At 33.1% G+C, this 17725-nt stretch overlaps 1 protein-coding gene across 4 annotated transcripts in view; it reads left to right on the top strand.

Annotated features, from left to right (window-relative positions):
- NOVA1 (NOVA alternative splicing regulator 1) overlaps positions 1 to 17725 on the top strand; it is a 152462-nt gene that overhangs the window by 104162 nt on the left and 30575 nt on the right. For all 4 annotated transcript variants that reach the window (XM_034937370.3, XM_034937369.3, XM_055097416.1 and 1 more), the window contains one exon: positions 14058 to 14224. In XM_034937370.3, the coding sequence (XP_034793261.1) occupies positions 14058 to 14224 (167 nt within the window). The remainder of the gene's footprint in view (positions 1 to 14057; positions 14225 to 17725) is intronic.

Raw genomic sequence — 17725 nt, 5'->3', positions numbered from 1 at the left:
CAGTCTAATTTTGCCTAAGAGACAAAGCTAAAAGGAACATTCATAAAAGAGGTTTTGGATATGAGGCATATGCTCAAACTTGAGGTAACCAAGAGCACTATGAAGAAATTTAGAGGGACAGGGAAGGATACAGAATTGGGTGAGATTCAGAGATATATGGATTACTATGAGGATAAGAGTCTGATGATGGCTGAAGAAACAGACTTCTGGTAACTTCGATATATAGGAATATGAGGAATAGCAGTCTCTTAGAGGAAGATGGGCAGTTAAGAGTTATAATCCAGCTTGTTATTTTAAGGGTATGATACCACTGGCCTTTCTTTTCTGCTCCTTGTAATTATGTGGTGAGTTTTGATGGGGGAGGAGCAGGGGTAGTGAAATACTGAAGTCACTAACGGTTAGGGGAAGAGTTGGCTCAAATGAACTAACTGAAGGATACCCAAGAACTTATTCACAGGGGGCAGATTAATGAGTAGGGCAGGAGATCAAAAACTGCATGGAGAGTATACAGGAAACCAAAGACTCAGAGATTCCCCTCTAAAGGAAAGGCCAGATGGTGACAGAGAGCCAGTCATCTGTCCTCACATGGATTAGAGGCTAGTGAGTGACCAGGAGTCCAAGGATCTGTCTTCAAGTGTATTAGAAGTCAGAAGACAGTCCAGAGGAAGACTGGGTTTGACACTGTGGATGATTGTGTATTCCTGTGATAGTGCATGAATATATCTGACAGGGATCACACTCTGTTACATCCAGGTAATATCTACTCTGGGATTCTGCCAGTTGTCAGGCCTTATCTATAGCATTTTAATAATTCAGAATAAAAGAGACAAGGATAGGAGAGAGACTTATATGAAAGAAGAATTGGAATTAACAGAAATACATTATGGAAACATAGATCTGTAATATTCTGAGACTTGTATTTTTAAAACTGTTTGTAATGGCTAAGTCAGATTTTGTTCATAGTGTCACAGAAACTTACCTGAATTGTAGTTACCTATTTTGACCTGTACTCAAACAGGTGTTTGACAGATGTATTATCTATTTTCACATGTCACTATTAGCCCCTATAACTCTTAAGATATTCTGATATTCTTTAATTTATAATTCTATAATAATTAATGTTGAAAAAATAGGTAATAAGATACTCCATTGTGTTTCACATCAGGGCATACAAAAATAATTTTTAGCAAATGAGTTGAGTTGCAGAATTATTGAGCAGAATTTCTGAGCTTTGCCTTCATACCCAAAGTCACATTTTTTTTCTAAATATGTTGTAGTATGCTGAAGCTATTTACTTATTTTTAATTTTAATTTTAATTTTTTTTTGAGACAGAGCCTCACTCTGTAGCCCAGGCTGCAGTGCAGTGGCACAATCCCAGCTCACTGAAACCTCCACCTCCCGAGTAACTGGGATTACAGGTGCACACCCCCATGCCTGGCTAATTTTTATAATTTTTAGTGGAGATGGAGTTTCACCATGTTGGCCAGGCTGGTCTTGAACTCCTGACTTCAAGTGATCCACCTACCTCGGCCTCCCAAGTGCTGGGATTACAGGCGTGAACCACCGTGCCCAGCCGCTATTTATTTTAACTAAGTGTTTTGTTATTTGTTCTCAGCATTATAGTCATAGGATAGCTTTAATGCGCTGGAAAAATATAGATTACCAGGAAAAATATAGATTACCACAGTGTATTGATAGGTTTGTAATTTTTTTCTTGATAAAACATTACACATTTTTTGTTAAAATGGTAAAAGGAATTTATGGAAAAGCCGCAGCTAACATCACACTCAATAGTGAAGACTGAAAGCTTTTCCCATAAGATAAGAAACAAGACATGGATGCCTGCTTTCACCACTGTTACTAAACATTTTTCTGGTACTTGTAGCCAGAATAATTGGACAAGAAAACAAAAATGGTATCCAAATTGGAAAGGAAGAAATACCACTATCTCTATTTGCAGATGACATCTTCCTGTATATACAAAACTCCAGAGAATCAAGCAAGCCACTAGAGCTAACAAATTAAGCAAAGTTTTAGAACAAACAAAAATCAGTTTCTATACACCACAGTGAACAGTCCAAAAAGGAAATTAAGAAATAAATTTCGTTTACAGTAGCATCTAAAATAGTAAAATGCCTGCAAATAAATTTAACCAAGGAGGTACAAAACTGAAGACCTAAGGAAAGGCATCCCATTTAATGGGTGAGTACACTTAATGTTGTTAAAATATCAGTACTACCCAAAGTATACAGACTCGACTTAATTGCTATCAAAATTCTAAATGTTTTTTTTTTTTACAGAAATGGGAAGCCTGATTCTGAAAATGCATACGGAATTGCAAGGTTCCTAGAATAGATAAAACAATACTGAAAAATCACAGAGTTGAGGATTCACACTTCCTGACTTCAAAACTTACTGTAAAGATACAGTAACCAAAAGAGTCTGGTACTGGCATTAGGAAAGACAATAATTAATGGAGTCTAGAAATAATTCCACATAACTATAGCCAATTGATTTTTGACAAGGTTATCAAGTTCATTCAATGGGAAGAGAACAATCTCTTCAACAAGTGTTGTTGGGACACCTGGATTTCCACATGCAAGAGTGGAGTTAGAACCCTCCTCATATCATATTAAAATATCAAAATTAATTCAAAATAGATCAACAACCTAAATATAAGAGCTAAAACCATAAAACTCTAGAAGGAAATGTAGAAATAGTTCTCCATGACCTTGGATTTGGGAATGGATTATTCAGTAACAAAAATGGGAACAAAAAATAAATTGGACTTCATCAAAATTTTAAAACTTCTGTGCATCAAAGGACATTATTAACATCCATTACCAAAGGACATTAACAAAGACAACCTACAGAATGAGAGAAAATGTTTGAAAATAATTTATACAATAACTTTAATATCCAGAATATATAAACAACTCCTAAAACTCAACAAATAAAACCCCAGTGGCTCATGCCTGTAATCCCAGCACATTGGGAGGTCAAGGCAGTGGGATCACTTGAGCCCAGAATTTGGAGACCAGCTTGGGTAACATTGCAAGGCCCCATCTCAAAAAAAATTTTTTTAATTAACAAAAAATTAGCCAGATGTGGCCGGGCACGGTGGCTCACGCCTGTAATCCCAGCACTTTGGGAGGCCGAGGCGGGTGGATCACGAGGTCAGGAGATCGAGACCACCCTGGCTAACACGGTGAAACCCCGTCTCTACTAAAAATACAAAAAAATTATCCGGGCGTGGTGGCAGGCGCCTCTAGTCCCAGCTACTTGGTAGGCTGAGGCAGGAGAATGGCGGGAACCCAGGAGGTGGAGCTTGCAGTGAGCCGAGATTGTGCCATTGCACTCCAGCCTGGGCGACAGAGCGAGACTCCGTCTCAAAAAAAAAAAAAAAAAAAAAAAACTAGCCAGATGTGATGGTGCGCACCTGTAGTTCACCTGCTTGGGGCTGAGCTGGGAGGATTGCTTGAGTCCAGGAGTTTGTAGCTGCAGTAAGCAATGATCACGCTACTGCACTCACAGTTGGGCAACACAGTGAGACCCTGTCTCATACACACAAAAAGACACCATTTGAAAAGTGTGCAAATGATGTGAACAGATATTTCTCTAAAGAAAATATACAAAAGAACAGTAAGCACGTGCAAAAATGTTCGACATTATTAGTCATTAGTAAAGTGCAAATCGAAACTCCAAGATAGCTCTTCACACCTACTAGGATGGCTATTATTAAAAAATAATAATAAATGTTGGCTAAGACTTACAGAAATTGGAACCCTTTTACACTGTTGTTGGGGATGTAAAATGGTGCTGCGGCTTGGGACAGTTTATCTGTTCCTCAAAAGGCTAGAATTACCATATTAGTCAACAATTCCACTCCTAGGTTTGTACACAGAATAATTGAGAACAAGCACTGAAGCAGATGCTACCAGTGTTCATTGCAGCAGTATTCACAATAGCCAAAAGGTGTAAACAACCCAAGTGTCCACCAACAGGTAAATGGATAAATAAAATATGGTATGTAACATGCAATGGAATATTGTTATGCTGTAATAAGGGAATGAATTTTTGAGATATGCTACATCAGTGCATCTTGAAAATATTATCCTAAGTAAAATAAGCCAGACACCAGACAGATATTGTGTGATTCCATTTATACGAAATATCTAGAATTTTGACATAGAGACAAAAAGTAGATTAGAGGTAACTGGGGGATGTAGGAAGGAAGGGATGGAAATTTATTTCTTAATGGTTACAGTTACGGTTTGTGATAATGAAAAACTTTTGGAGATAGTGAGAGTATATGTACAACATTTGAATTTAATTAATACCACTGAATTGTACACCTAAAGATGGGTAAAAGGACCAGTTTTCTATGTAGCACAATTTTTATTTTTTATTTATTTATTGAGACAGAGTATCACTCTGTTGCCCAGGCTGGAGTGCAGTGGCATGATCTCTGGTCACTGTAACCTGTGCCTCGCAAATTCAAGTGATTCTCCACCCTCAGCCTCCCAAGTAGCTGGGACTACAGGTGTGCACCACTAAAAAATAACAAAATTTTTTTAGTAGAGATGGAGTTTTCACTGTGTAGACCAGGCTGGTCTCAAACTCCTGACTTCAGGTCGTCCACTCACCTTGGTATATGTACAGTTTTTAAATTGCCATTTTTCTATTATCTTAGCATCATAAAACTATAAAAAATTAATACATTTTAATATTAATAATAATATAATACTTTTAAATAATAGATTACATATACGCTTAAATTTCTGTTGTTTTTCCGACTATAGTCTACTCTCCTATATTACTTCTCCCACCAAGTTAAACAGTCAAAATTGTTTATCCTACCTCTACATTTATTTGATATAGTGCATGTAGTCAGTGATATGATATTCATTGATTATTCACTGATTTAAATAATTCAGTCCTTGAAATTTCAACAAATGCAGGCCTTGCCTTCAGTTGAATTTGTAGGCTTATGATTAAAAAATGGATCATTCTATAAACTCTATATTTTTAAAAAATATAACATAGAGTTACTGCTTAATTTTGTCTAATGCATTAATCTATATTAGGTCTCAAAGTTGACAACTTTGTTACATGTCAGAAATTAATGTAAGAGACATTAATTTTCTTGCTCTCATCTCATAAGCAATCTCTGATTCGTTACCATGCTGCATGTCCATTGCAATGCTGCTCCCCTTACCTTTACATGACTCTGATTAACTATGCATTCCACCACTGGTCACACTTCTGAGTTTCTTAGCTTGACTTGGTATCACATGTTTGGTGCAAACTGTTTTCCCAGCTGGGACATGTGATATCAAATCAAGCTTTGCAAAAGTGAATTCCTATTAATACATAAAGGATAGATAGAAGAATTTCAAGTGCCATTTTTCTCATAGCAAAAATTTATAAGTACAAATTACTGTCAAAAATGGTGATATTGAGGGGGAGTGGAGACAAGTCAGCAAATCTCTATTATGTACATATAAAATGTAATTGCACTTTAATAAAAATTTGTTATGGCAGTTTTATATTTCTGTAATTGTGGAAATTAAAAGGTTATACTATTGACATAACTAGGATTGCTATAGTGATCCTAAATTTAGCATAAACCTATGCTAAGGGTGAATGAATCGTCATCATCTTAACTGTTTTTTGCATGGCCTCAAAATTTAAAAACTAGAAATAAATTGCAATATATTTGAGAATAATTGCAGTTGTTATGTAAAATTTTCAGATGTATCTGTTTTCAGGGTTCTTCAGAAGTTAGATTCCTCAGCTGTGCAGATGCTACTTTATGGGAATAGCTAGTTAAGTAAATTAGTATTCCATTTGCAGGATGAGACAGAGAATGAATGAACGACAAGCTGGACAACATCTACTTTGCCATTCATTCTCGCTTCCTAAGGTCTCTGAAGAATGAATATTTTTAGATTTTTCTGAAAAATATACTCTCATCCTTTGACTTGATTTGTGATATTTTAATGTGAAAACATGTTGTATAAACAGAATCAGGCCTTCACTATGTTGACTTTGGATTAAGCATGTTATATGGCCTTTTGCAAATTTTTGCAGTTTAAAAGTAGAGAGATAATTGTGTAGAGTTAATCACCTAGAGAAGAAATGCAATTATTACTTTACATCATAAGATGTCAATTCCTATGATTTCTTTTTTTAAAAGATCTTTTCTTGAAATAGTGTATTTTCTCCTCAGTAATTGTAGGGTAGGAGGAAGTATTATCAAATGTGCGTAACTGTACAATGGTATAAAAGCTGCAATTACAAATTGAACTTACTTTTAATGGCAATTTTATCAAGTACTTTTGTTGATCTGAAAACTTGTCCTAAAAAATCTTACTAATAGCCCACATAGTTATTAACCATCTCCTGTGGTGGTCTGTTCTCTGCAAGAAGGGTCAATCATTTCTTTTTATGACAGATTTGGAATAAATCTTGGAGAAATGTTAATGGTATTAAGACAATGCTTTTTAAAGAAACATCAAAGTTACATGAAAATCATTTTTCCACAATCAACTGAAACATATGCGATTTTCTTAAATGTGTTAAATTTGCTATCTGGCCTAATATTACATTCTTAGGAGGTATGTGGTATAATAATAAAAAATCGTTTTTGACAAGACTTTTACTGTTCTCTGTGTTTGCTATATGTCTTTGCACAGTTGCTTCCATTTCCATACATGTAAGTTGGAGATATCTGTCCTGATTATTGTGAACATTAAATGAGATTTTATGTGTGTCGATAAATTATACTAACAATATATAAATATATGTATTATAATTCATATTTATATATCTTCTGTAAATCACAAATTGGCTTATGAAGATTAGGAAGCATGATTACTGTTAAAAGTCACTTAAAAGAATATTCTGAGATGCATATTGTTAAATTGCTTCAAATTTTAAGTTATTCCATATGCGTATAGGGACATAGAAAGGAAACAAAAGGTCTGTAGTTGTGAGCTTCAGAGAAGACCTTTGAATTGCTTCATTTCTTGAAATTGGTTAAGTACATACTTTCCCCTGAAAGAATGTAATACTACATTGCTGCGACTAGATAACCCTTAAATGTCCTTCAGTGGAGCTTTTGCTGACACATTATCTTAAATACTCATAAATGAGACTTTTGCTTATGTAATTATAGCAATAAATTTGGTAACCTAAGAAATGAATGTAAATCATCTATTTATAAAGACAATATGAAAAGTGATTATCATATATAGACTATTATGGGTGATTTTTATTAAATAAATGGTAACATAGTCTGTTGAAAGGATACTCTGTGTTTTAGTTTTCAAAATTAAGATGCTTGTATAGAATTTTAAATCTTTTAAGAAGAAAGCATTAAAGTAATATTTTATCTATTTACACTGACCCCAAACTTGGAAATAAAGAAAAATGAAATCAAAAATGATTTCATAAAGGCCACATATTCCCTATGGTTGTCACTAGGAACAAGAAAACTACTTGTTTTTTTTTGTTTGTTTGGCTTTTTTTTTTTTTTTTTTTTGAGTCTGTCACCCAGGCTGGAGTGCAGTGGTGTGATCTCAGCTCACTGCAAGCTCCAACTCCCAGGTTCATGCCATTCTCCTGCCTCAGCCTCCCAAGTAGCTAGGACTACAGGTGCCCACCACCACGCCTGGCTAATTTTTTGTATTTTTAGTGGAGACGGGGTTTCACCGTGTTAGCCAGGATGGTCTTGATCTCCTGACCTCGTGATCCGCCCGCCTCAGCCTCCCAAAGTGTTGGGATTACAAGCGTGAGCCACCATGCCCGGCCCGGAACCTACTTGTTAATAGTTTATATAATTTTAACAGTCTTCTTTAACTATATATTATTAGGTTGCTGAGGACTAGAAACAGCAAATTATAAGAGAAGAGCCTGTTATAATCAGATATTTTAGCAAACAGCAAAAATAAGTGGCAAAAAGAGGAAAAATATGAAAACTAAAAGAATAGATACCACTCACAAAGCACTGTTTGTGTAAGAGTAAATAGACAGACATACCTCCAAATAGCAAGGAAATTTAAATGTATTTGAAAATATATATTGCAAGATATTTCTTGATATGATAGAAACTAAATGTTTACTTGCATGAAATAAAAACATGTTCATCACAATATTAGCTATCCAAAATTAGTAATTTCTCTGCATAATAAGTAGCAGTTATCTCTATAAATTATCTGTATATCATGTTGTTTTAAATATCAGCTTTTGCCTGTTAGAGTTAATTGGTATTTACATTTTCTTAAGTTATTTTGGAGGCCAAAATTATTGCTATAGATTGTCACAGAAGTGTTAATAAATTTTCTACTACATTTTTGTATTATTGTTTTATTTTGTGATGTTTCAGTGTCACTCATCCAACCAAATGACTTACTCTACACTAACATTAATATTTCCTAAATAATTATGTCTGTATTCTTTCATAAGATACTGAGTTATATTTCCAGTAGGAATATAAACTGATGCATTTTCTTTTATATGAACAGAATATTCACTAATTTTCATTATAGATGACAATTGAAACTATGTGGATCAAATCATTAGCATATGTTTGTTATTCTAGAATAGTCTTACTCTGGTTTGAATAATGTCTCAGGTATCTAAACAGTTTTTTATAGCACTTTAGACCACAACAAAAAATATTTTTCTCCCTAACAATATTATTTTAGGTAGAGTTCATTTTCAGAGTTTGTCTATTTTTTTCTACCCTAGGAAAAAGAAAAAAAATGTTAAATTATCCATTATTTCTCCTAGTACCTGTCTCAAAAAACTTTTACCACGTGCCCTTTTTTAATGATAAATTATAACTTATTATAGTTTTTAAATCATTTTCCGAAATATATCTGCTTTTTATGTTCGTTGAATGATCTTATAAACCGAGAGATTTACTGGCTTTATAGATACTTTGTAGATAAAAAAAGGCCTTAGAAATCAATCACATATATGTTTCAAAATACAGACAAGAAATTTTAGACTCAGGAAGTTGTTTATTTAAAAAAAAAATACTTGTTGAGTATCTGTAGTGTGCCAGGCACTCTTCTAGGCACTGGAGATACAGTGGTAAACATGACAAAGTCCCTTTCATACTGTTGTTTTTGTCTCTGCTGAGCCTGTCATTGTCTCCCAGTGTTTTTCATAACAGTTATTTTCTTTTACTATTCTTTCTCTGTGTTTTATTTCTCTTATGTATAGTGTCTGTCCACATGAACTAGAATATGAGCTCCATGAAGGCAGGGTTTGTTCGTTTGTTTTTCCTGTTTGGTCATTGCTGTACCTTCAGCTTCTAATATGATACTTATTTAGTAGGGACTCAATACATTTTTATCAAATGAGTTAATGAACTGAGTAAAAACCACGAGCTAGGAGCATGTGGCATTCTGAAAGCCAAGTGAAGTGTTTTTAGAACAGAATGGTCACCTACTGACAGCATAAAATGCTGCTGATGAGGCAAACAACATGAGGACTTGAAGATTAGATTTATCCAGGTACAGCTGTGATGAATGCTTTCAGTAGAGTTGTAGAATCTACTAGATTCAAGGGGAAAAAAAAAAGCCATATTGGAGTATATTCAGGTTTGGGTGATGAGGAAGTAGAAAGAGAGTAGCTATAAAACTCATTCAAGGAATTTTGAGGGATAAGGAAATTGAGCTGCAACTAGAAGAGGGGTATGAGGTCAATGAGAACTTTTAAATGTTTTTAAATGAAAATTGTAAGCATGTATAAAATAGAACAATTAATTTCTTTTTGTTTTTTTTTTTTTTCAAGACGGAGTCTCGCCCAGGCTGGAGTGCAGTGGCGCGATCTTGGCTCACTGCAAGCTCCGCCTCAGGGGTTCGCGTCATTCTCCTGCCTCAGCCTCCTGAGTAGCTGGGACTACAGGTGCCCGCCACCATGCCTGGCTATTTTTTTTTGTATTTTTAGTAGAGATGGGGTTTCACCATGTTAGCCAGGATGGCCTCAATCTCCTGGCCTCATGATCCGCCTGCCTCGGCCTCCCAAAGTGCTGGGATTACAGGCGTGAGCCACTGCACCCGGCCAATTAATTTCTTTATACCCTTCATCTATATCAACAGTATCAAGATTTGTTATGCCTAAAAAGTTTACTCCTTTTTTGTTGTTGCAGAAATATTTTGATGCAAGTTCAGTCACATTTTACCTGTACATATTTCAGTATTCATCTCAGAAAAGAAAAAAAAAAATGACACTTTCTGTAAACTGATGCCATAATCTCACATGTTAAAGTTAACAGTAATTATTTGGTGCCAAAACTCTGTCCTTGTCATTGCTTCAATTTTGTTTCAAGTGAAAATTGTTTAATTTTGGACCCAACCAAATTCTGCCTTACATTTAGTCATAACATATTTTAAGTCTTCTTTTGTCTGGAGAGTAATCTCTTCTTTATTGACGAAGCTGCATCAGTTGTCTTATAAACTATTTTTGTGTCTTTGCTTCCTTATGGTATCGTTTATTGTTCTGTTTTCAGTATTAATCTATAGTGCTAAATGTTTGATTAGATTTAGGTTCAACTACTTTTAGGTACATCATAATTGGTTCTGTGTGTTTTTTATTACATCACATCAAGAAGCATATAATGTTTGGTTTTCATACTCATCATGCTAATGTTGATTGTTGAAATCAGTTGGTAATACCTGATGTTTTTATTGAAAATTTTATATTAACCTTTCATCTGATGATTTTATCCATTTATGATCTTTACCAAACTTAATTTTGTCATTAGGTTTGCAAAAGAGTAATTTTCTAACTTTATCAATGTCTTTAAAAATTGTAGAAATTACAACATATTTCCTACTGATGGGAATATTCAATAGAAAAAAATTATGATGTAAGAAATAACTCTAACTGGAGAAGCAGTGGACTTGGTAGGTAAGGGGGCACAGGGCCCAGTGCATAAGTGATGGATCACCTTAGGTAGAAACAGGAACTGTGTAACTGACTTACCTAAACTTATAGTAGCACAGAATATATTTTATTAAATTTCTGTGAAAACTTTTCATTAAAACTGATAATTGAATGTAATTTTAGAAACCTGTGCATTTTTAGCATTTAATACTGTATGTTAAATCAAAACTTAAAGTCATTGTAAATGTCAATGCCTGTATTTGACATTGCCCCTTCTTATTATACTTTTTGTGATTTCTTTCTTAAAAGTGCAATTTTAAATTAATGGTCTCTTAAGCCGGGCGTGGTGGCTCACACCTGTAATCCTAGCACTTTGGGAGGCTGAGGTGGGCAGATCACTTGAGCTCAGAAGAGCACCCTATGCCACATGTCGAAACTCTGTCTCTACAAAAAAATCCAAAAAATTAGCCAGGCATGGTGGTGCCTTCCTGTAGTCCCAGCTGCTTGGAGGGCCAAGGCATGAGAATCACTCTTGAGCCCAGGTGGTCGAGGCTGCAGTGAGCCAAGATCTCACCACTGCACTCCAGCCTGAGTGATAAAGTGAGACTCTGTCTCAAAAAAATTAATTAATTAATGGTATCTTATATACCTCTATCTTCTACAAAATATAGACATGTACTTTTATGTAACTGGTTTTCACCTCTCGTTGCTAGTGTGTTTCAAAGAGAAATAAATGCTACTGTTAAATAAAATGATAAATAACAGGCAGTTTAGTTTAGATACTAATTGAGCCTAAAACCCTTTAAAATGACAAAACCAGCAACTTTTATGATTTATAGGCTCATTTTTTTAACACAGTTTGATCATACACCTGACAGTCTCCCTTTTTTGTGACTTTCTCCTAAAAATTACGGTTTTGTGTTTTCTGAGTGAAAAGGCCATAAGTTCAGTAGAATAATATGATAGCATCTCTTCTGAGGATTGTAGCATTTCTGAGTGGTAGATATAGAATCTCCTTTTTTCTTTCCTTTTTTTATGTTAATAGTTCTAATGCAAATTATGTAATTTAATTTTCAAACAGTATGTACTGCAATTGTGAACCTGTGAACTATTTTCAAGTGTCCCACAGATGCTAATATGTGAAATTTAGCTTTACACAGTCATAATTCTTTATGGCTCAGTAATTTCCACTCACTATCTGTTAGTCTCTGCAATCTGAAAAGTATAGGGGCTGCTGTGTGGTCTGACATGGTTTGTATTATCAGAATTTTATTGATAGTGTAGATTTATAATCTCTTTAGTTATTTAGAGCCATGTTTTTTTTTTTTTTTTTATCTCTATCTAAGTTAGACTGTTTTGGCATCCACAAAAGAGCACTCTGTAGTTGTCTCCAAAAACAAGAATGTAATCTGATCTGTTTTCATATTGTCTGCTGACCTGGATAAGAACACTTTGTATTAGCTACATTGATCAGTTCCTATCCTTTCTAGTCATTTATTGGACACTTAATACAACCTTGTAAAGACTCCCTAGAGTATCCCCATAAACTAGATCATTTTATGCAGGAACCACAATATGTATATCAAGATAGACAAGAAACTGGAAAAATTAAACCCACAGACTCACATTATGTTTTTCAGGCTTTATCTACCCTTACAAATGAAAGCCATATACATAGTATGTTGAAATATTTTGTAAAATCCAGGAAACTTAGATTTTTATAGATCTGAATTTTCGTTGTTTAAAATATGACAATTTTATTTAGGTATATCTCTAAGTTTTTCTTTTATTTCTGCTTCTAATTCCTGTAATCTAATTCTGTCTTCTAGAAGTATTAATGATATTCTTTTACTATTATTTTAATTTCAAAACTACTAGAAAATTGGTCTGTGTGTCAGAATCTTTAAAGCAGTATAAACTCCTTATGACTTTTTAAATATTTGTAGTTTCACAAATTTGTCCTTCAGAATGTATTTTAAAACATTTTACAAAGTACCTTGAAATTTTGAAACAGTAGCACCAAAAGGAAATATGTTAGGTAATTGAAAATATTTCCATTAATTCAAAAACTCTTTTATAAATTTTAAAATCCCATTTTTTGGAAAATTTTAACAACTGTTTAGAAAAGAAATACTTATTTCTTAGAAGCAAGTTCATATGTTATGTTGGGTCACTGAGAAGATTACAGTGAAATACCAGGCTTCTACAATAAGCCTCAGAATAATCTGAAAAACTAATTTATTTTTATTGCCTTAATGTATATCTGTAAAGTATAAAATAGGTGATACGACCTGTGTGTTAGACACAATTTCACCTTAGTCTTGTCTTGCATCATATATTTACATTTTATTCACAAGATATTAAATAAATACTATTAATAATATCTTTAACAAATATTTGTGAATTTCAAGTTTCATAAACTATTTAAATTTCATGTTTAGTCCTAATATTCTTTTTATTCAAATTATATCATCAATAAAGACAGCACTGATTCATTTATCCAACAAATGTTTACAGTGTACCTATTGTGTGCCAGAAGCTATTCTAAACTTTGAGGATACTACAGCACAAAACAAAACAAATTTACACTCCACGTAGAGCTTATATTCTAGTGAAAAAGTAAAAAAAAAAAATGTAAAATATCAGGTAACAAGTGTTGCTATGATTAAAGGAAGAGCGTGGTAAGTGATGGAACAACTTGTACCATCTATGTTGTTACCACCATTATTTTCAGATTGTAATGTCCTACAATTCTCTGGTTTTATGTCTGTTTTTTTCCCCCTGAAGAGTAAGCTCTTTGAAAACTGGGTTTATAGATCTTTACTGGCATGTTACCAGTTTCTAACCCTAAGTTCTTTTATAAGTACTCAATAAGTATTTGTTACGTCAATGAATCAGTGATATGTTCACAACTTCTCTGGATCTCTGATTGAGCTGCAATCCAAATGCCCTTTTTGAGACCAAAACAACTAGAACGGAATTTATAAAAGGAATCATGAGAAGAGACATGTATATATTACGTGTGGTTCAATTAAATGTTTTACATTAGAGTTCTGCATTTTACATTTTTTTGGCATTATGATATCATCCTTTTTCATAATTTTTTAAATGCAAAGTGTGGAATATTTTCTGAAAATCAATGTTTTATCCACAGGTACTACTGAGCGAGTGTGCTTGATCCAGGGAACGGTTGAAGCACTGAATGCAGTTCATGGATTCATTGCAGAAAAAATTCGAGAAATGCCCCAAAATGTGGCCAAGACAGAACCAGTCAGCATTCTACAACCCCAGACCACCGTTAATCCAGATCGCATCAAACAAGTGAGTGTTTAGTTGAGAAATCAAAGAGAAATATCCACAGCATAGTATAAGTTCCTTACAAAAGAAGCCTTAAAGTGTTAGCATAAAACTTTTATTTTAAGCACACATAAAACATAGCAGAGTTGTCATTTAGTTATTTAAAGACTATCAAGGTCTCATCCTTAGATTGATCAGTTAATTTATTGATCAATTGAATTATTCATTTATTAGTGTTACATTGAGGAGCACTTATGTGACTCTTAGTGATTGCCCTTTTTAAATTTATAGACACAAATTTAATTTATAGGAATTGAATCTGTTTAAAATTATATCACTTTTTAAATAAAGTATAAGTATTTCAATGATACATTCAAAATTTCCAATACCCTATTTTTAGTGATATTTGTAGTTTTCAGGATAGTTATTATGCATAGAGGCTCCTATTTTGTTAATTTTGTTGTCATGTTCTCATTTTTTATCAAAAAAATGTATAGTAAATTTATGTACCCACCATACAGTCCTTTGTTACAAATCAGTTACTGTGTTTTGTGTAACTTATGTAGTATTTAAACATATGTCATAAAGGGCCAATGTTCATTTTTAATGTATGAGATTTTTTGTAAAAAATTTTACTTGGGAAAAACTGATGTGAGTTTTTAAGATTGAGTAATGGGTGACATGATGTAGGGGGAAAATGACATTATTTCATGTTAAATAAGGTGGATTCTTCCACCGTAAACTCTTTTAGGTCTATAAATTTATTATGTTCATAATTATTGTTTCTACCTTTGCCTTTTTATAATTAGCGTCTTAATTTGTGACATAATTTTACTATCACAGACTATGGCTTCAAAAGAAATGTATTATTCTTCAGTAATTCACAGAATATTTAATTTACAGAATACTCATGTTCATTGTAATAAATTTGAAATGTAGCTCAAAGTCTTATTAATTTCATGTTTCTGAATTTAAAAAGTATTATACTGAACAGTGTTATGAATCTTATAATTTTACCAATATATAGATAAATATAATGTTGAATAATGTAATATAAACATAGAAATTGATAATTAGGCAATATATTTTCAAATTATAGACTAATGTCTAATTTTATACTAATTACTTTAAAAAAAAATCCCTTTATGTTTAAATCATGAGTAGGTAGTTGTTATTCTATACAAAAATGTTCATATTATAATCTTTGTCAATGTCAAATGGTTCAGTTTGTACCCTTCATAAGTCTTAAAAGAAGTATCCCTTAATGTATACATGGGAGAATATAAATATTTTAAAGCTGTAAAATCAGTGGATATTTTATTTTTCACAGTCATTTATAGTTGTGTTTATTTTTTTTACTCTCAGTGAATACAAAGAGTAGTTTGAAGACTGAATTCTTGAAAGTAATACTGTGACTTTAATCAGAGTTTAAAAGTAGAAGTGTAGTTAAAGACTTAGGTTAAAATCACCTGGGGCTAAGAGTTTACAGAATAAGCACTGAAGTATAAGGTCTATTGGCTTTCTGCCTTAATCCAGCCTATAAGTTCCTCCTTTTCTTTTGTAATTTCTGTGAGAAAATTCAAACATTTAGGGATAGAAGCCAATATCTTGATTTTTTTTTAAGTAAAACATAAAATTTAGTAGTATGATACCATTGACAATATGTTCAGGACGGTGATATGAATTATTATTATTTTTTATAAGAATAAATATCTCATACCACCAAATAATGGTCTATGAATCGTTAAAATTCTAATTTGCTATATGGCAGTATGAGATTTACAGGCTATCATATATCCAGTGCCAGTATAGATTTGTGAAGACTAGAATTTTAAAATATTTGCTTTATTTTTATTTGCCTTTTTGGATAAAGTTATTTAACTTCAAGATAAGTATAAAAAATAATAGTGATTTATTGACTTTTGTGTATTTGCATCCATTTGTAAGACTTGTAGGTATTCATGGAATTAGAAGTATTGTTGGTTATTTAATATTTTCATGTAATCAATAATGTATGTGACAGTGTATCATTTAAAAGGATTTATTAAAAAGACAACACTAAATCTAATAAGACATTGTATTTAACACTTACATATTTTCTTTATATTATAAAAGTTGAAAATTTTACTTGAAAAATCTAGTAAAGCAGTGAAATGTATTTCCAAAATATTATAGATCAGTCAGACCTTTTGCTCTAAGTTTGGGATTCTCTGACTTTCTAGGTATCCAATTTTACCAACGGTACTCTTTGCTGGATTATTCTCTAAATAATAAATATATAAATTTAAATGACCTTAATTTTACTTCTGAAAAATTATGCTGTTATTCAGTATAAAATAGTTATGTCTAAAATCATTTTGCAATAGAATAGATTAAAATACATTTTGTATGTTTCTTATGTATGTTTTAAACTAAGTAAATTGAATGAACCAGGTATTTTATCCAATTGAAAACTGCCCTTATTGACTGAGTGGGTTCTCAGACAAGTATAATTTCTTGGGAAAGTAGTGCCTGCTGGTCTCTCAGGTCTTTCATATAGTAGAATAATGAAATTTAGCACAACGGCCTTATATATAACTTGATATATTAGATCTTGTGGAATATTTAATTCTTAATTCATATATGTATTTTTTCTAAAAGCTACATCAGGGAAGAAGTAGTTATGGACATTTAAAGAATTCTCTTGTATTTAAAAAAAATCAAAGTAAGATATCAAAAATATTTCATTTAACCCAAAGAGTTTTACTGTCGTCACGATAAATTGACAAAAATAGCACTTGTTAATTTGTTTGTTTATTATTCATGGGCATGAATAATTATGAATTTACTAAATGCCTTCTTAGTAAGTAGCAAAATATACTAAACTGTAGCCCTTGCAGACCAGTTTGTGAGATAAGTACTTAAAATAACTTATAAAAATTAAAATTATATTTATATACCAAAATACAATGTAAACAATATGCTATAAAAATTCAGAGGCGTGGCCAGGCACTGTGGCTCACGCCTGTAATCCCAGCACTTTGGGAGACCGAGGCGAGCAGATCACCTGAGGTCGGGAGTTTGAGACCAGCCTGACCAACATAGAGAAACTCCATCTCTACTAAAAATACAAAATTAGCCGGGTGTGGTGGCGCATGCCTGTAGTCCCAGCTGCTGGGAGGCTGAGGCAGGAGAATCGCTTGAACCCTGGTTGTGGAGGTTGCAGTAAGCCGAGATCGCGCCATTGTACTCCAGCCTGGGCAACAAGAGCGAAGCTCCGTCTCAAAAAAAAAAAAAAAAAAAAAAAAAATTCAGAGGCGTGTAAAAGAAATACAGGTCAGAGTGACAGTTAATAGTCTTGTAAATAGATGAAAACTTGACTGGACCTTGAAGAATGTATAGGAATAGCCTAATTAGAGGAGAAGAAAGAAAAACACTTATTTTAGGAAGGTGAAACAATGTGAATTTGGGGAGAAGGGTATCATATTTGTTGAATAGTAAGGAGACTGTATTGGCAGAAGTGGGACATTTATGTTGCAGTTGAGA

This window comes from Pan paniscus, chromosome 15 (assembly GCF_029289425.2).
Source record: "Pan paniscus chromosome 15, NHGRI_mPanPan1-v2.0_pri, whole genome shotgun sequence".
Lineage (NCBI taxonomy): Eukaryota > Metazoa > Chordata > Mammalia > Primates > Hominidae > Pan > Pan paniscus.
The sequence above is the reverse complement of the archived record's forward strand: the minus strand, read 5'-3'. Positions and strand labels throughout refer to the sequence as shown.